This window comes from Mustela nigripes, chromosome X (genome assembly GCF_022355385.1).
Source record: "Mustela nigripes isolate SB6536 chromosome X, MUSNIG.SB6536, whole genome shotgun sequence".
NCBI classification, from domain to species: Eukaryota; Metazoa; Chordata; class Mammalia; order Carnivora; family Mustelidae; genus Mustela; species Mustela nigripes.
The window spans coordinates 122,508,124-122,528,289 of NC_081575.1; the positions used below are offsets into that span (position 1 = coordinate 122,508,124).

Sequence of the window (20,166 nt, forward strand, 5' to 3'; positions counted from 1 at the left end):
TGGATGGATGGATGGAGAGATAAGCTGATAGATGGATATATAGATAGATAAATCATACATGGATGGATGGATGGGTCAATCAATGGATGGATGGTTAGATAGATGATAGAGAGATGAACGGATTGATACATTGGTGGATGGAGGGATGGGGGTCTCAGTGGATGGATGGATAAATGGATAGTTAGATAGAGGATGGATAGATGGATAGTTAGATAGATGATACATGGATGGATAGGTCTGGTTCCTTCCATCCAGGGGACAGGGAGAGGTCACACAGAATGTCAGGATAGAGATGTGTTCTATTTCAGCAGAAGGAGTAGTACAAAGTAACTACCCTCCACTCCCCTCACAACCCCTTCTGCAGGTGTTGACGTTGGGAAGTCCCTTGTGTTACCAATAATGTAGCAATGAAGAGTTTTCAGATTGGTCAAGGAAACATTTTAACCCATGTGGATGCAAATACAAAACCCAAAACACACCAGAAAGTTGACAAATAATGTAGAGAATCCCTCAGAAATGGCCACTTGTGCTTGTGAAATACAGTGTTGGTGTGTTGGGTGGTCAGCTCTTTCATTTGGTCTTTTATAGCCTGGAATGGCTCCTTCTGTTGTTTTATGATACAAAGCTACTTCCCAAGCTACCTCTTTGCATTCATGCTAATTCTCTATATTCAACAAATGTGTCATTTCATTATTGCTGACACTTTCTAGTGCAAGTTTCCAAGGAAGAGCAATTTGGACCAACTTCCTTTAGAATCTGAATGCTACTTGTTTCCCTAAAATCGCCTCTAGCTCCATGAACATGTTCTTAGTCAAAATGCCCAGAAAATATTCCTTAATGGAATGAAGATGAATAAAAGTGTCACTTCCCTTTTGACCCTAGTAACAGACATGGACACAGAGCAACAAACATACTTTGGGAAGGGCACTGGTAGATCTCATTTTAGCATTTTGCTAACTCGCTCCTGGGCAGGCTATAGAATCTTTCCCATATGGGATTTAAGCATTCACTGTTTCTTAATCCAATTACTATTATCATTTTTTTTTCTTTTAGATTTAATAGTATACAAGCTTTGTCAGAAACCTCATTTGCGGGACTGACCAAGTTGGAGCTCCTCATGATTCACGGCAATGACATCCCGAGCATCCCCGACGGGGCTTTAAGAGACCTCAGTTCCCTCCAGGTAAACCCACACCTTTACGAGCACCAGTAATAGCAGACCATTAATGAAGAGTGGGTACGACCTAATGCTCCCTAACGATTAATAAAATTGCCATTTTTGGAAGAGCGTTAAAAACCAGCCTCTTGTCATTATTCCCTGCCCTTAGTTCTGGTTTCTTTCTCTGCTTTTGGCTTTGTAAATTATAAACAGGATTTTCCACTCCACCCCTGTCTCTATAGGTTTTCAAGTTCAGTTACAATAAGCTGAGTGTGATCACAGGGCAGACCCTGCAGGGACTCTGGAGCTTAATGAGGCTGCACATCGACCACAACAAGATCGAATTTATCCACCCACAAGCTTTCAATGGCTTAACATCCCTGAGGCTGCTCCACTTAGAGGGAAACATGCTGCACCAGCTGCATCCCGGCACGTTCTCCACGTTGACGTTTCTGGATTATTTCAGACTCTCAACCGTAAGACACCTCTACCTCGCAGACAACATGATCAGGACTCTGCCCACAGGGATGCTGCAGAACATGCCACTCCTGGAGAATCTTTACTTGCATGGGAACCCGTGGTCATGCGACTGTGAGATGAAGTGGTTTCTGGAGTGGGACGCCAAATGGAAAGGTAAGAGAGGAGGGCAGAGCGAACGTGGCTCCCCACGGCACATTCCTGACCCTTCTGGAAATGTTCCGCTCTCTGGTGTTCTGACGTTGCTTTATCTTGTGAAGGGCACATCACCAAATCAGTATGGGGTGGGGGGGGACATTTATGCAAAATGTACAACCTTGATGTTAAGACACTCCTGTTCTATAATAGATGTATCATCCCTCCACGAAATCTAAAGTCAAGATCATTTAATCAGTTATATACAGTTGACTATGATTGTCTTTGGTTGGATATCTGGAGTGCCATAAGCAGCTTTGGGTTCCAGCTAAATGGGGGTCTTTCTGTGCATCCCTGTCCTATGAGGAGGTGTTCAAGGAAGTTTGGAAGAGGGAAAGCCAGCAGTGGCTATGACGTTATTCTCTTAAGAATGGGGAGAGAGATGTTCTGCCTTGATCCAGACAAAAAAAAAAAAAAAACCTGGAGTGATGTGTAGATATTGCAAAATAATAGATTTTGATTCAAAATAAGGAAGATTTTATCTTTTTTTTTTTTTTTATCTTTCCTTTATCCCCTTCCTCAAGCCACAACTTGAAACCCATCCTTGACTCCATTGGGTTTACCATATCCCAGGTCTGTTGGCTCATGTCCATCCTCATGGTCCCCAACGTGGGTCCAGCTTCTTCCTTCTCTCTAGGAGGAGAGTCGGGGCTTCTGGGCAGGTCTTTGCAGCCTTGGTGACCCCTCCTTCCAACAACTCCACACAGAGCAGTGGTCAGAACACATTGTCACAGGGACCATGTGGTCTTGCCCTACTGCTACCTGAAAGTCCACTGGTTTCCCATTGATCCTGGGATGGAACGTACAATCCTACAATCCTGTAGGAGTTCCTTCACAATTGTGCCCCCTCTTCTGCAACACGAGAGTCCTCCATTTAGTCACTCACTGGAGTCACACTGAAATCCTTACACCTAAGTTTGCTTCCTTACACCTTCCAAACTTATTTTGCACTCAGTGTCATTGGACCCACGAAGACCACACATCTGCTAGATGTTCCAGGGTCTGGCTTAGTTTCAGCACTCAGAGCTTTGTTAAAACATCACCTGTCTTGGGGCGCCTGGGTGGCCCAGTAGGTTAAGCATCTGACTTCAGCTCAGGTTACTATCGTGAGGTCCTGGGATGGAGTCCTATGTGGGGCTCTGTGTTCAGTGGGGAGTCTGCTTCTCCCTCTGTCCCTTTCCCAGCTCATGCTCTCTCTCTCTCAATTCCAGATAAATAAAATCTTAATTTTTTTTTTTTTTTTAAATCACCACCTTTAAGAGGTCTTGCTGTCCTCAATTTCTACTTATTGTCTTGTCTTGTGCCCATCTAGGACCTTCCTACACACACACCTTATGTCCTATTGTCATGTGCCTCCAAGTCATAGATTATGGCCCTTTGACTGGTTTATTCCCAGTGGGAATGAAGACAAGAGGACAGATATCAAGAGGACTGTAGTTTTCTCCTTTTCCTAATGCAAGAAAGTGTGGTTCCTATTTATTGGTATAGAAGGAGCATCTAGGTCTGGAGCAGGGAGAGAACATAATCTGGTCTTGCAAATGTTAGTCGGAGGAGACTTTGGGACTCTGCAATAGGCACATCAAGTAGAAAATTGGGCGTGGAGTTCATAAGATGTGTGTTGACTGGAGAAGCACATACGGCAGCCATCAATGGATCATGGCTGTTGACAGAAACCTACACGTGGGTTAGGCCATGGATGATGGGGTACAACGAGATCAAACAGGGTCTAGACCAAGTCATGGAACACTGCCTCACTAATGGGTCGGGGGACTGAGAAAGACAAAACAGTGAAAGAAACAGAGCAATGAGCAGATTAGGAGAACATTCTGGAAGACTTCATGTTCAGGAAGCCAAGAGTAGAATGTGAATCCAAACTATAGATACTGCCTGAAATGCAAAGTTATAGCAACAGAAAAAGAATTATAAAAGGTACATACAACATGATTCGTGGCAAAAGTGGGTCCTTTAACCCGGAACTATTTTCATTGGTTGAATTTATGTAGATTCTCTTGGACCTTTTGAGAAGGTAAATTGTATAATGTCTGTGAATAGAATTGCTTAAAAAAAAAAAAAACACTTTAGAAAGAAGTATTCATTATCCATTGCCACGTAGTTCTAAAAAATGGTAGTTCCTTGCCACACTGTGTGCTAAAGGGATTTAAGGTCATTGGTGAAGTCACAGATGTAAGATATTAAATCCTGATGGCCATGCACTGAGGATGTAAAGACACACACAGAGACTTTGTCCTCTGGCTGTGTACAAGACATGCCACTTTGGGGTTCATTAACTTATAGGATGTTTTTTGGTTATCTGTTTTAGGGACTCTGAAGTGTAAGAAGGACAAAGCCTACGAGGGTGGTCAGTTATGCGCCATGTGCTCCAGTCCCCCCACACTGCACCAACAAGAAATTCACAAGCTGAAGGATATTACTTGTCTGAAGCCTTCCATAGAGTCCCCTCTGCGACAGAACACGAGTAAGAACAGTGAGGAGGAGGAGGATCTCGAAGAGGATGGTGACAGCCAGCTTTCTCTGGAGGGGTTCCAATTCCCCCCATGGAACATCTCTTTGAACATGACCGATGAGCACGGGAACACAGTGAACTTGGTCTGCGACATCAAGAAGCCAATGGATCTGTACAAAATTCACTTGAACCAGACGGACCCTCAAGAGATTGACATAAATGCAACGGTTGCCTTGGACTTTGAGTGTCCGATGACTCGGGAAAACTATGAGAAGCTGTGGAAACTCATCGCCTATTACAGTGAGGTCCCTGTGAGGCTGAACCAAGAACTCATGCTCAGCAAAGACCCCAAGGTCACCTACCAGTACAGGCAAGATGTAGACGATGATGCCCTCTACTACACGGGCGTCAGAGCCCACATTGTCGCAGAACCGGAATGGGTCATGCAGCCGACCATAGATCTCCAGCTCAACCGACGTCAGAGTACAGCCAAAAAGGTGCTGCTGTCCTATTATTCCCACTATGCATTAACAATACCCACCAAAGAGGCAAGGCAGTCTCGGAGCAGAAGCTGGGTGATGATTGAGCCCAATAGAGCCGTGCAAAGAGCTCAGACTGTGTTGGAAGGGAGCCCATGCCAGCTGAGCTGCAACGTGAAGGCTTCTGAGAGTCCATCCATCTTCTGGGTCCTTCCAGATGGCTCGGTCCTCAAAGCACCCATGGAGGACGAAAATGGCAAGTTCTCCATCCTCACCAGTGGCTGGCTGAGGATCAAATCGACAGAGCAGTCAGACTCGGGTTTGTACCAGTGCATTGCTCAAGTGAGGGATGAAATGGACCGGATGGTGTACAGGGTCCTTGTCCAACCACCTGCCACACAGCCACCCAATGGTCATATGGTGACAATTCAGAAGAACCCAGGGGAGCCAGTGATGTTGCCTTGCAGCGCTCTGGCTATCCCTGAAGCCCAGCTCAGCTGGATTCTTCCAAACAAACGGATAATTAATACTTCGGCCAACAGCTCACATGCATACATGTTGGCAAATGGAACTCTTTCCATCCCAAAGGTCCAAGTCAGTGATGGCGGTTACTACAGATGTGTGGCTGTCAACCAGCAAGGGGCAGATCATTTTACCGTGGGAGTCACGGTGAACAAGAAAGGATCTGCCAGGTCATCCAAAAAGGGCAGACACCCAGGTGGGAAGACTCTTTCCAGAGTGCTAGGAGATGTTGTGGAGGACGAAGGGGGTTCAGGCATAGGAGATGAGGAGAACACTTCAAGGAGAGGTCTACACACAAAGGACCAAGAGGTACTCATCAAAACAAAAGATGATGCCACCACCGGAGGTAAAAAACCCAAAAAAGGGCGAAGAAAACTCAAACCCTGGAAGAATTCTGTAAAAGAACCTGAGACGAACATCGCAGAGGGTCGCAGAGTGTTTGAGTCCAGGCGAAGAATAAACATGGCAAACAAACAGATTAATCCAGAGCACTGGGCAGATATTTTAGCCAGAGTACGTGGGAAAAATCTCCCAAAGGGAACTGAAATACCCCAGGTCATTCAAACCACCACTCCTCCATCCGTGAGTCCAGAAGTGACACCCCTTCTGCCTGCTGTTCCTCCTCCCTCGGTATCTCCTGCATGGACCACGAGCAGTACCGAAGAAACCTCAGCAGATGCATCTCTGTTTGGTGAGGAGGATGAGGTTTCCAGTACTGTGTCCTCAACCAAGATGGGACTGGAAAGTGGACAGGATGGAGGAATTCTTTCTGATCCCAAAGTGACAAGCACACATCTGGAAGAATTCATTGACCATGACTTTTCTAACAGTGAGGATACAGCTCCTGCTGAAGTTGACCCAAAGTGGGCTACAGCCAGCATGCCTCATGCATCTTCTCCTACTCTGCAAACCCTAGACCTGGTCTCTGAGGAGTTCACTGGTGAAAATACAGCCACAGAGAGCTGGCCTCCAGTAGATGCTGGATCCATTCCAGAGCCTACTTCAAATGATTATGAGTCTCCGTTGGATGCCGTCTCTTTGGCTGAGTCCGAGACTATACCATATATGCCCCCAGATTTGGAGACTAACCCACAACCAGATGCAGAGAACTTGGAAGAGCTGACCTCTGCTCCTTTTCTGCCCAACACCGTTTTATGGGTTGATGACTCCAGGACATCGGAACCCATAGGAGGGCTCACATTGGGGGAGCCAGATGCTCTATCACAAGGACATCCACAGGGAGAAACAGATGACAGACACCTTGTGAAAGGTGCTTTGAGCACTCAAGGCAGCCTGGTGATTGAAAAGGGCACAGAGGACAATTCCAAGGCCCTACAGGAAGGAGATATGCCAGAGAAAGACCCCACAAACTCCCAAAGTCCTGAGAGTATGGGAAAGCATGTCGGATCTACCACTCTTCTTGACTCGGCCCTGGGAGTGAATGGTGTCACTCCCTTTACACATCCCGGCGAAACCACACTCGGCCCTCTCTTTGACAAAGTCACCACCACGGTAGCAGCAGTGATGCCAACCGAGAAGGCCACTTCACCTCTGGAGCTGACCACTCAGCCTTCTCGAAAGAGACCCAATGGGAGGAGGAGATTTCGCCCCCACAGATTCCGACACCGCCATAAACAAACTGTACCCACGACTTTCGCCCCAATGGAGGCGTTTTCTACTCGACCTACTCAAGCACCCGAAGGAAAGGCTCCAGACCACATGTGGAGTACGCCGGGAGCAAAATCTTGGGTTGACAGCACCGTTGGTATCCCCAAGCAGTTGGAGATGGAGAAGCAGGCAGAACCCATATCCAAGGGGACCCCACGAAGGAAACACGGGAAGAGACCAAATAAACATCGATATTTCACTTCTACGGTGAGCTCTCCAGCCTTTGCAACCACGCCCAGCCCTTCTCTGGAAAACAAACATAAAAATGTCATTGCCCCTGGTTTGGAAACTGTACTCTCATCGACAACCATTTCCCTGACAACTGGGGACCCTCACGGGAGAGCTGCTGTGACCACTACCACAAAAAGTCACTTACCATCCAATAAATTCCAAGAGATGATTCCAGTCACCCCTAAGCCTGAATGGGATGGAGAAGAAATGAAGAATTATGGTGTCACAAACATCGAGGACTATAAAACCCACAGCTCAGTCCCTGACTCCTCCTTCACTAATGCGACATCACCTCCTGGCTCAGAGGTCTCCACTGTGGGAGAATTTCAGGAGGAATCAGCTCCCTCTGGCTTTCCAGGAACGTCACACTGGAATACCCCAAGTGTACACCAGCCTTGGAGGCTGCAGACAGACAAACCTCTTGCCAGCTCCATGGAAACCTTTACAGACTCACCTTTTCTTAAACAGGTGGAGGACCTGGGTGTTCCTTCTGAGTTTCCACCATCCTTTGCAGCCTCTACACTCTTTCAACCAGAAAAAGAGGTTGTTTCAACCACTGTCTCAAGCATAAAAGTAGAACCATCTTCAAGTAAGGCAGAAACCACCATCCGTGCTCAAGATCATCACGAAAGCACTCCAGTTGAAATTAGACCTCGGCATCACACCCCAACTCCTGTTCAAATGGAGAAGACAGAATCCCCACCCCAGGCCACCACTCTTGTGTCTTTGGTACAGACCTTCACGAAGCCCACACCTCTTCCTTCAAAGACACCTCCAACATCAACAGATTCGAAGGAAAATGTTTTCTTGAATTATGTGGGGATCCCAGAAGCCAAAGCACCCCCCGTGAATAATGAGGGAACTCAACATATATGGACACCAAATGAATTATCTACCCCTTCTTCCAACCAGGATAAATTTAACCCAGCTCCAAAGCAGCCATTGGAAAAGGAAGCCTTGGATGGAAAGACCCCTAACAGTCTTCCACATGGCCACGATGGTAACCACCAGAATGGGAGAGTCCAAATGTTCCCCCAGCCAGCCAGAATTCCTGCCAAACCGATCCTGCCTAGGGGGACAGTGAGACCACCACATACGGCTACAGAAGGCTCCTTTAGATTCTTTGTAACTTTCCAGCCTCCCCGTCACTTGACCAACAAACCAGGAATAACGTCGTATCCTTCAAGGGTTTTGCCAGAGAACAAGCAGTTGACGACGCCGAGATTACCAAGTACGACAACTCCTTTTGTTCCAGTGCATAAGCCCAAACCTGGCATCCCCACTAAGTTGACTGACCCAGGGATGGGCCATTTCAACAGCAACTCCAAAGTGTTTGGGAACAACAACATCCCAGATCTCAGAGACCCTGTTGGTAAGCTTCCAAGTTCAAGAGTTCCCCATCATCCCAATGGAAGATTCCCTTTCTTTTTCAATAAGACTCTGTCTTTCCCGCAGTTGGGAATTACTCTGAAGCCCCAGACGCCTACCTCTCCCACCCCTGTGATAAGAGAGAGAAAAGTCAACCCAGGTCCCTACAATAGGATACATTCTCAGAGCGTCATTCACGTGGACTTTGGTCCCCCGGCACCTCCATTATCGCACGTGCCCCAGGCCACGGGGCCACCCTCCACAAACTTACAGAACATCCCTGTGGTCTACTCCACCCGGAGCTCCATCCCCTTCATGGCGTCTTCTGGCCAGCCTTCCAGAAGCTTCCATCAGAGCAGCTCAAAGCTCTTCTCTGCTGCAGGGCCCCCTGCATCCAACTTTTGGATGGTTGGGGAAAAGCCCCAAATCCTCACCAAATCCCCTCAGACCATGTCTGTCACTGCAGAGACAGATGCTGTGTTCCCGTGTGAGGCCACAGGGAAACCCACACCTTTCATTACGTGGACAAAGGTTTCTACAGGTAAGGCATTTACATGTCTGCATTTTAACTGGAACTCATGTAGAAGGAGGTTCCTTGAGTCCGTGACCCCAGGCAAAACTATAGGGTTTGGGCAAAGGACAGATGGATGGGATTGAAGGAGACATTTGAACCTAGATACAAGGATATGACTTTAAGGTGATAGGAAGTAAGGACCGAGAGCTCTTCCTTCAGCTCTAAAGTATATGCTATTTTAATGGGACTATGGAGACATGTCATAGGTTCTTTGGGTAGGGAATGACGTAGGCTCAGAAACGCTTCATGATGCAGCCACTTGCCTTTTCCCAGCGAAGCCTAGCACAAAAGTTTTCCACCACCCCAGTGGGGTACCATGAGGGTAAGGAGGAGTGAGCAGATCCCCCTTCCCCTTCCACTGGCACCAGAGATGAAGCAGCCTATTCTGGGCTCATCAGACATCACTTTGATTTGAACTTAGGGATATGCTCCCGTTAATTTGCTTCAGCTGCCCTACGAAGCATTGCAGCCTGGAGCCTGGAAGTGTGAGATCCAGGTGGGGCTGAGGTTGGGAGTCTGAGATCCAGGCGGGGCCAAGGCTGGTTCCTCCTGAGGCCTCTCTCCTTGGCTTGTAGACCCCATCTTCTCCCCCTTGTCCTTTTATGGTTGTCCCTCTGTGCAGTCTGGGTCCTCACCCCTTGTTCCTATATGGATTACAGTGCACCTTGGTGACCTCATTTTAATGTCCTTATCACTTGAAAGACCCCATCTCCAAACAGTCATATTCTGAGATCCTAGGGGATAGGACGTCAGAGTATGAATTTTGGCAGGACACCATTCAACCCATAACAATGACCTCTACTTGGAATTCTGGGATGTCCAAAGAGCACTTGGCTTTGTAAAAATGACCATCTCTCTGGAAGGTCAAAACAACTGCCTGGTGACAGTGGAAAGTACCATCTGAGAAGCCACGGCCTCTGTGAAAATCCTATCTTGTCCCTCTTCCTTTTCTTTTGTGCACCATGAACACGGCCATATCCTTGAGGCCTGGATTCTGATCAGAGGGTTTTTTGGATTTTTTTCCTCCCTTCTTCTTCTCCATTTTGGTGTTACAGGGATGATTTATGTTCATAGCACTTGAGGGACCTGTGCATTCTTTGCTTAGGCTTATCTCACCCCCGTTGGAAATGTTCCAAAGTTCAGCAGAGGCTCTGGGTCACGGGGAATTATGAACGTCTTTGATCAGCTCGACATTGATGTCATCCGTTTTCATAATGATTTAATAAGGAATGTTGCTCGAAGGGTGAGTGGGGAACACCATGGGGTTTTCATGCTAAAAGGATGGTGCCTTTGTTTTCCTACTGGGCAATCCCGTTTGTATTAATCTGTAGGGTTTTCTCGATCTTGTGTGATACCAGAGCATCGGGGACCATGCCCCTTCACGAGACATACACATGTATATGCCTCACCACGAGTCAGCTTCTCCTGCCGGCTGCAGCAGAGGGAGCTGGCCAGAGCTCACGCGATGGCTGGCGGTGCAGGCAGGACCCCGGAACCCAGCTGCGTGGGAGATGAACAGAATGCTGTAGCTCAGGGCTTTCCAGTTTTTAAATCTGGGACTTGTTATTCTTCAGAAAGGTTGGGCCAGCCCATCAGGAAATGCCTGCCACAGAAGACCGTTTATTATTCCGTCTCCGCGAGGAGGGGACCACACAGGGGAGGACGGGGGTCTGTCGGCAGGCAGAGGGAGAGGCGGAAACGAGCACAGGAACCTTTATTGTGGTTTCTGCGAGAAGAAACAGGCGAGGCAGGGCAAGCAGACTTAGCACCGGCTGGCTGGAATGATTTCAGTGGCCTCTGGAGCGCAAGCAATCCCCTATTTCCCTAGGACCTGCCCTGGGTGGATGAAGGCAGGTGCATGGTGGCCTGGGCATGCGGGAGAGCCCCATAGACAAGGCACTGGGGGTGTAGACTCTGTGTTGTTTGCTTTGCATATAGAAGGTGAATGGCTTGCTGAGTATAGGAATTGCCTAGCTCTGGAAGGGGCCATGCTCCCACTAAGGTCAGCCTGACCCAGATGTCCAAGCATCAGGAACTCTTGGATAGCACAGATCCTCTCTCTGGCAGAGCCCCCAAGGAGATGTGTCATACAACACAAGGAGGACCGGGGCGGGGGAGAGAGAGGAGCCCAGGCCCCGGACTGCAGAAGCTGGCGTCCAACGCAGCCACAATGGGCAGTGAAGGACCTGTTCGTGCTGGCTCGTGCTGGACTCCAGAGCCTGGCCGGGGAGTGGTGGGAGGTGGCTGCAGGCCTGGGGAGCTCAGGAGGTCAACACCGGTCCCAGGGAAGCAAGCCTGCATCTCTAGGACCTGAAGGGACATGTAGGTCCCCTGCAGAAGGCCTGGGCCTCACGGCAGCTTCTGGAACACTCTGCGAAACCCACGCCAGCTGCCTTGTGCTTGAAGGGGGCATCGGCGTGAGAGCCGAAAATATTGCAGGGGAATGTTGTGTCTTCTCCACGTTGGAGGTGGAGCTGGTCTCTGCTGCTGCTTTTGGGGACGTAAAGGGGAGAATTCGGCTTCCTTCCAACAGTCCCTCTTGGTTTTTCCTGAAAGGCCTATGTCTACGCAGAACCTGACTCCGCCTGTTCTGTCTTTCAGGCGCTCTCATGACCCCCAACACCAGAGTGCAGCGGTTCGAGGTCCTGAAGAACGGGACCCTTGTCATCCGGAAGGTGCAAGTGCAGGACCGAGGCCAGTACCTGTGCACCGCCAAAAACCTGCACGGGGTAGACAGGATGGCCGTCCTGCTGACCGTCACTGTGCAGCAGCCCCAGATCCTCGCGTCCCACTACCAGGACGTCACCGTGTACCTGGGAGACACTATCGCCATGGAGTGTCTGGCCAAGGGAACCCCAGCTCCCCAAATCTCCTGGATTTTCCCGGACAGGAGGGTGTGGCAGACCGTGTCCCGCGAGGAGGGCAGAATCACGCTGCACGAAAACCGGACCCTGTCCATCAAAGAGGCCTCTTTCTCAGACAGGGGAGTGTACCAGTGCGTGGCCAGCAACGCGGCGGGCGCGGACAGCCTGGCCATCCGCCTCCACGTGGCGGCCCTGCCGCCGGTCATCCACCAGGAGAAGCTGGAGAACATCTCGCTGCCCCCGGGGCTCAACATCCACATCCACTGTACGGCCAAGGCCGCGCCCCTGCCCAGCGTGCGCTGGGTGCTGTGGGATGGAACCCAGATCCGCCCGTCGCAGTTCATCAACGGGAACCTGTTCGTCTTCCCCAACGGCACGCTCTACATCCGCAACCTGGCGCCCAAGGACAGCGGCCGCTACGAGTGCGTGGCCGCCAACCTGGTGGGCTCCGCGCGCAGGACCGTGCAGCTGACCGTGCAGCGCGCGGCGGCCAACGCGCGCATCACCGGCACCTCCCCGCAGAGGACCGACGTGCGCTACGGCGGGACCCTCCGCCTGGACTGCAGCGCCTCGGGGGACCCCTGGCCACGCATTCTCTGGCGACTGCCGTCCAAGCGAATGATAGACTCGCTCTTCAGGTAGGTGCCCGCTCCGGGCTTTCCATCGGCCACTGCTCTCCTGCACCTGCTTCTCCTTTGGGTGCGGGGGGCCGCGTCCTAAAATGTGCCTGGGGCCATCCTGGGAACCCTCTCCACGGGGCGGGTCAGAGAAGGGAATATGCGTCCAAGACAAGGACGCACAGAACTGATTCCCCGTGTGTGCCACGCTGGAGAGGGGCACATTCCTCCGGAGATCTTGTCTTTATAAACTGGACACAAACACTGGGACTTTGTCCTTCTCTTTTTCCCACCCCGCAGGGTGGGGGAAACAATGAACCAATAACTTTTGTTTTACTGAGTATATTTTAATCGTGTGTTAAGAGATCATGGTAGCTACAACATTTGGGTTGCCTTCTCTGTCTTGCATGATTTCAACCAAACAGAGAGGCCGCTGCACATCTTGTCGTAAAAGGACTTTAGCTTAAGAATGAAACAGTGTTGAACACAAAAAGGTTAAAGGCATGACTAGGACACCGGCTGGGCACATCCAGTTCTAACACTTTATTTTGGCTGCAAAGAAAGTCAGATTCTCATCCAGTGTTTTCCATTTCCCACATGTATGGACCTAGCGCACTAGTTCTCACCCCCCACCCCGGGGGGCGATTTCGGCCTGAGGAAACCTTGGACGGTGTTTGGAGACATTTTTGATTGACATAACTCAGGGAATGAGGGAGTGCCACTGGTATGTGGTGGGCAGAGACCAGAGATGCTATTTAGAGCCCTTCTGTGCCCAGGATGCCCTACACCAGAGAGTCATTCAGCCCCAAATGTTGGTAGTGCCCAGGCTGAGACCCTCTGACCTAGCAGGAAAGACAACTGACCTATCATCTATACATCTGTCTATCCATATATCCATCCATCTATCCATCCAACCATCCATCCATCCATCTATCCATCCATCCATCCATCCATCCATCCATCCATCCATCCACACATCCATCCATCCATCCATCCAACCATCCATCCATCCATCTATCCATCCATCCATCCAATCTATCTATCCATCCATCCATCCATTTTATCTATCTGTCATCTATCTACCCATCCATAGGTCCATCTAACCATCCATCCTATCTGTCTATCATCTATCTATCTTTATCTATCCATTCATCAGCTACATATCTATATCTAGATATATATCCATCTATACATCCATCTAACCATCCGTCTTATCTATGTATGTATGTATCCATCTATCTATTGAGACATCCATCTATCCATCATCTATCTATCCATCTATCTATCTATCGCAGTGGTTTTTAGCTAGACAGATATACCACCAGGGAACACCTGTCAGTGACTGGGGACATTGTTGGTGGTTACACTAGAGTAGAGTCTGCCACGGGCATCTGGTAGGTGGAGACCAGGACAGCTTCTCAGCACCCTATGGAACTCAAGATGCCCTACCCCAGAAAGTCATCCAGCCTCAGATGTCAGCAGTGCTCAGGCTGAGAAACCATAGGCTAGGTCCAAAAGAGCCAACATCTCTCCATGACCCGTCTCAAGGTATGGGGCACAGAGACATTGGTTGGCAAAATGGAATCATGGAAGCATTAGCAGTGCCATGGTGGAGAAGCCCTGGCTTACGCTGTGTCTTCAGCATCCACGGCTCAGCTGCTCAGGCAGGAATGCATGCGGACATCAGTCCCACCCAGGAGACAAGGAGGGAAGCCAGCACTCAGGGGCTCTGAGCAGCAGCACCCGGCCTCCCCCGTCTCTTCCGAATGCAGGAACAAGGCAAACGTGCCTTCTCGCAGCCCGAGTGGTAACGTTAGACAGTTGGGTGGTGCCTGGTGAACCTCGCAGGCTCCGTCCAGAATACCACGTACGCAGTTTTCCCTGGACCATCTCCCAGCTCAGCAGATGTCCTGCCATGTGCGGGAGAACTGTTTTCAGCTCTTCTTGGCACGGCTCAGGCAGTGTTGAATGAACGGCAGCAAAAGAATGTGATCTCATTACGAATGCGAGCCTTTCGGCTAGTAACTCCCCATAAGTCATAAATCGCTGTCTCTGCTGCTTCGTTATTAATAAATTTTGACTAATGACATTCTTAGGAACGTGTGATTAAACCACGCATGTGGGTTTTGTAAAAGGGCGGGCTCTATGCCGTGCCTACACATCGGGACTCTTTAAAAATACAGATTTTTGGATCTTTTCTTGAAGGCTGATCCCTAGGGTTGGGTAGGCACGTCTGCCGTGCTGGGTCGCTCCACGGACGGTGACTACAGCCCAGGCTGGAATCACCACTCTGAAGTTTCAAAACGCTGGCAGACATGAGCTACTGCACACAGTTTTGGATCCTAAACGCTAAGACACATTGAAATATCTGTGTCTGCTCCTCTCCTACTGATTCATGCGGACCTGGTTTGCACTGTCAACCAACAAAACGGTTTATGTGGTCATTGTTCGTAGTTGTTTGTGTTTTAGGTACAGTAATCAGGTCGGTTCTACCATAGGCCGACTTCTTCTTTTCTTCTCCTCCTCCACCTCCTCTTCCTCCTTTTTCTTCTGCAGCTCTTCAACGCAGTCCCACCCATGCTGTTCCAATAATGCAATGTTTAGGAACTCTTTGTGGATTTAAATTCCACCGCCTCCTTCCCCAATATCACCGTCATAAATGATGGGTCATTCCGATTTTTCAATCAGGACCCGTACAAAGGAAGAACCTCCCAAGTCTTTCCACCTCTTATTCAAAACATGAATTCTGACACTCAAGGACACCCCAACTTTTAGAAAAAGGTCATATGCATAACGAAGACCTTCCTATCATTCTCCCCATGATTGGCTCCTTTGAAGTGAAAATCTTTTAATTTTCAGTTAACCCAGAGGTGCACAGTCATCTTTTCATGTGGGGGAATGCAACAGCACTGGGGGTGCTAGCTAGTGAATGTCTTCCAGCTTTAGGTACAAGTTCTAGGGAAGAACACATCCCACTGATCTTGTCATGTTCTCAAGAACCCAATGTTAGTATTAAAACTCTGGAAATAACTCCAATCACATGATGCATACAGTAGCCACTTGGCAGTCTCTTGCCTCATAATGGGAGATAACATAATACAAGATGGCCAAGGGTGAACATTGTGTCTGAACCGTTTTATTCAGGAAGAAGTGCATTTCTTTATTGGGTTCACTCAGATTCATTCTCCCCATGGCTGTCGCATTTTGCCTGATTTTATCATTACTACAAGCTGTGCCCTGACCACCACGCAAATATGCGACGGATGTACACCCACACTAACAGGGTAGAAGTCTTTGACTGCATTTCACATCCTGGAATCAGTGTCCAGGTCAGGCTGCAGAACCGATGTGACATTTTGCAGTAGCAACCATGTACCCAGATAGCTTCTGAGAACCATATTTTTTCGTCTCATTCCAGTGACCAAAAGCCAGAATAGAATGTACAAGAGACTAACATTCTCTTTTTCTTTTCTGGTCAGCTTTGACACCAGAATCAAGGTGTTTGCCAACGGGACCCTGGTGGTGAAATCCGTCACGGACAAAGATGCGGGAGACTACCTGTGCGTTGCCAGGAATAAGGTCGGAGATGACTTTGTCGTGCTCAAGGTGAACGTGGTCATGAAACCAGCCAAGATTGAGCACAAGGAGGAGAATGACCACAAGGTCTTTTACGGGGGTGACCTGAAAGTGGACTGTGTGGCCACTGGGCTGCCCAACCCCGAGATCTCCTGGAGCCTCCCGGATGGCAGCCTGGTCAACTCCTTTATGCAGTCTGATGACGGCGGTGGCCGTACCAAGCGTTACGTGGTTTTTAACAACGGGACCCTCTACTTCAATGAGGTGGGCATGCGGGAGGAAGGGGATTACACCTGCTTTGCCGAAAACCAGGTTGGTAAGGATGAGATGAGGGTGCGGGTCAAGGTGGTGACTGAGCCCGCCGCCATCCGGAACAAGACATACTCCGTGGTCCAGGTCCCTTACGGTGATGTGGTCACGGTCGCCTGTGAAGCCAAAGGGGAGCCCACGCCCAGGGTGACGTGGCTTTCTCCAACCAACAGGCTGATTCCCGCCTCCTCTGATAAGTATCAGATTTATCAGGATGGCACTCTCCTCATTCAGAAAGCCCAGCGCTCAGACAGCGGCAATTACACCTGTGTGGTCAGAAACAGCGCCGGGGAGGACAGGAAAACCGTCTGGATTCACGTCAACGTCCAGTCGCCCACCATCAATGGACACCCCAACGCCATCACCACCGTGCGGGAGATCGCTGCTGGCGGGAGCCGCAAACTCATTGACTGCCAGGCAGAAGGCATCCCCACCCCAAGAGTCTTGTGGGCCTTTCCCGAGGGCGTGGTTCTGCCAGCCCCGTACTATGGGAACCGGATCACCATCCATCGCAATGGCACGTTGGACATCAGGAGTCTCAGGAAGAGTGACTCTGTGCAACTGGCATGCATCGGCCGCAATGAGGGTGGGGAAGCCAGGCTGATTGTGCAGCTCACGGTCTTGGAACCCGTGGAGAAGCCCATCTTCCACGACCCAGTCAGTGAGAAGATCACCGCCATGGCCGGCCACACCATCAGTCTCAACTGCTCGGCCGCAGGGACCCCAACGCCCACCCTGCTGTGGGTCCTTCCCAACGGGACGGAGCTCCAGAGCGGCCAACAGCTACAGAGGTTCTACCATAAGGGTGATGGCATGTTGCACATCAGTGGCCTCTCCTCTATGGATGCCGGGGCTTACCGCTGTGTGGCCCGGAACTCCGCCGGCTACACGGAGAGGCTGGTGTCTCTGAAGGTGGGCGTGAAACCCGAGGTCAGCAACCAGTACCACAATCTGGTGAGCATCATCAACGGGGAAACCCTGCAGCTGTCCTGCGTCCCTCCAAGGGGCCGGCCGGCTCGTTTCTCTTGGACGCTTCCCAACACCATGCTCTTAGAGGGCCCCCAAACACGGGGACGCTTTTCCCTCTGGGAAAATGGTACCCTCATGGTCCGTGATGCCTCCGTGTTTGACAGGGGGACTTACATGTGCAAGGTGGACACTGAGTATGGCCCCTCTGTCATGAACTTTCCGGTTATCGTGATAGCATATCCTCCCCGGATCACCAGCGAGCCAACACCCGTTATCTACACACGGCCCGGCAACACCGTCAAGATGAACTGCATGGCCATGGGGATTCCCAAAGCCGAGATCACCTGGGACCTGCCAGACAAATCACACCTGACTGCCGGGGCACAGGCCCGTCTTTATGGGAACAGATTCCTTCACCCCCAAGGCTCCTTGACCATCCAGCAGGCCACGCACAGAGATGCAGGCTTCTACAAGTGCACTGCAAAGAACATCCTAGGCACTGACTCAAAGACTACTTATATCCACGTCTACTGAAATGCCTCCTCCCAGGACACGGACTCCACCGCCATTGCTTGGGAAGTTAGAACAAAGCATCATTTGTAAGAAAGCCACCACGTCCGGTTGGTCAGAACTCTTAACTGATCTGTCATGGTGCACGGTGGCCGCTGGCTGGATTTCAGGGTTTCTGGGTTTCAGCTGGGTTTCATATTGACTTTGACCTCTGCTTGCCAGCAAAAGGAAGCAATGCAGACATGGGAAGGATGGTTTAGCCTCTCCGGGGACTTTCATTCAGGTTTACAGCAGGATGCCTACCCCCGTCTGGCGTTTCGCAGGAGATGGGCTCATCCTGAAGACACCATATGGGCGTGTGTAGCTGACCGAAGGAGCACTCACTGAACATAAACCATAGAGATGACCGGTGCCTTGCTGCCTTGTTGAAGACGTGTCCCCTAGCTAACCTGTTGCAGTCTTAACATGATAGAATGTTCTAGAATGACTACCCATCTTTCACTTACTTCCTGTCACTTTAGAACTCCAGCTTGCCCTCTGAGGGCTTAGAACCACAGGGACTGATGTTTTTGTAACATACGACTTCCATACAATACAGCTACCATTTTATATGGAACTCACTTTTTTTTTTTTTAAATATATAATGGAACTCACTCTCCCTGGAACTCACTTTTTATATAATGTCTTACATAAAGACATTTTATATTTTCTTTCTAATCAGACGATGGGGCTAGAAAGAAAGCAATGCTTTCTGTCTCATTAAAAATAATAAATTATTGGTCTTTACAAGACTTGGATACATGAGAGCAGGCATGGAAATATAATTGTAAAAGCAAATCCCCTCTACTGCCTTGAGCAAATTCAGTAACTGCTATTTTACTACCTTCCCCAGCAGCCCTATGGTTTTGGAGGCTGGGATGCTGGATTTCCTTGTTTGTGGTTTTATCTGGAGAGCTGAAGTTGGGGGAGAGGGCAGGAGAGAGCTAAGCCGTGACCCTACACGGTGAATCCAAAGCCTCCTGGAAAAGTCCGGAACTATCTCCCCCATCCAGCCCCCTATCAATGTGTGCTCATGGAAACTAGGACACATGTTATCCCCATGACTGCTTTACTGTATTTTTAAGGTCAATATAATGTACATTTGATAATAAAATAATATTTTCCAAGTAACTGGGCAATGATAATAGTCCTATTTTCCAGGGCAAGAGCATTTTGAGTGATTTTGCAGGTAAAGCGCAATTCTTGAAAAACTGCTTTTTCCCCCACCACATTAGAACTATTCTGTTCTCTGCAAGGGTGTATCAGGCAAGGAAACAGAAGCAAAGGCAGTGGCTCCAAAGATGTATTTGATAGGAATATACGGTGGTATCCTTTGGTCCTGGAGCGTGACAGGTCCAATATGGAGCAAGACCGTCTGGGGTTGGAGATGGGAACGTGGTTCCTTAGCAATCTCTCATGAAATTTTCTTTAGGAAAGCCACATCTGGGGGATATATACTAGCCTTCCTGAAACATGCAAAAATGGTCATTCCCCAAAGAAGAAAGACAAAAATCAAGAGAAAGCTTTGGGAAATACATGAAGGGTAGCATTAACGGAAGAACAGTGCTGTCCATCTTTGATGAATGGCGGTCACTGAAGTCAGAGTGTGTGACTTTCCGTGATGCTGTGGTATGCACAGAGGACGTCTCACTCATTAACCCATACATTTCCTCATGCAGTACAACCTTTACTATGTGCCTGGCACAGGGAGGAGCCCTGCAAGCACCCAGATGTGTAGGAAACACATCCTGCTTCAAGAGTTCATGCTCCACACACGGACGTTCAGCTAGAGGGCTTCTCAATGTCTGTACTCATCTGGGTGAGTTGGGCATCCTGTGCCCTATAAGGTGTTGAGCAACATCATTGGTCTCTACCCAACAGATGCAGGTAGCACATCCCACTCTAGGTGTGACAACCAAAAGCTGGCTCCAGATATTGTCAGATGTTACTGCTCAACTGTCCCCAGGTCAGAACCAGTGTCCAAGATGCTAGAAATGTGAAGGATGATGATGATGATGATGAAGATGAAGAAGACAGATAGGTAGGTAGATAGATAGATGATAGACAGATGATAGATAGATAGATAGATGATATATAGATAGATGGATAAATAGATATGATGGATGGATGGATGGATGGATGGAT

General features: G+C 49.3%; 1 protein-coding gene across 2 annotated transcripts in view; it reads left to right on the top strand.

Moving 5' to 3' along the window:
* The window catches only part of MXRA5 (matrix remodeling associated 5), a 26,122-nt gene extending 6,970 nt beyond the window's left edge, over positions 1-19,152 (top strand). For both annotated transcript variants that reach the window (XM_059386098.1, XM_059386097.1), the window contains 5 exons: positions 1,054-1,183; positions 1,402-1,792; positions 4,152-9,104; positions 11,739-12,639; positions 16,098-19,152. In XM_059386098.1, coding sequence (XP_059242081.1) covers positions 1,054-1,183; positions 1,402-1,792; positions 4,152-9,104; positions 11,739-12,639; positions 16,098-18,006 — 8,284 coding nt within the window. In that variant the 3' untranslated portion in view covers positions 18,007-19,152. The remainder of the gene's footprint in view (positions 1-1,053; positions 1,184-1,401; positions 1,793-4,151; positions 9,105-11,738; positions 12,640-16,097) is intronic.
* Positions 19,153-20,166: the final 1,014 nt, after the last annotated feature.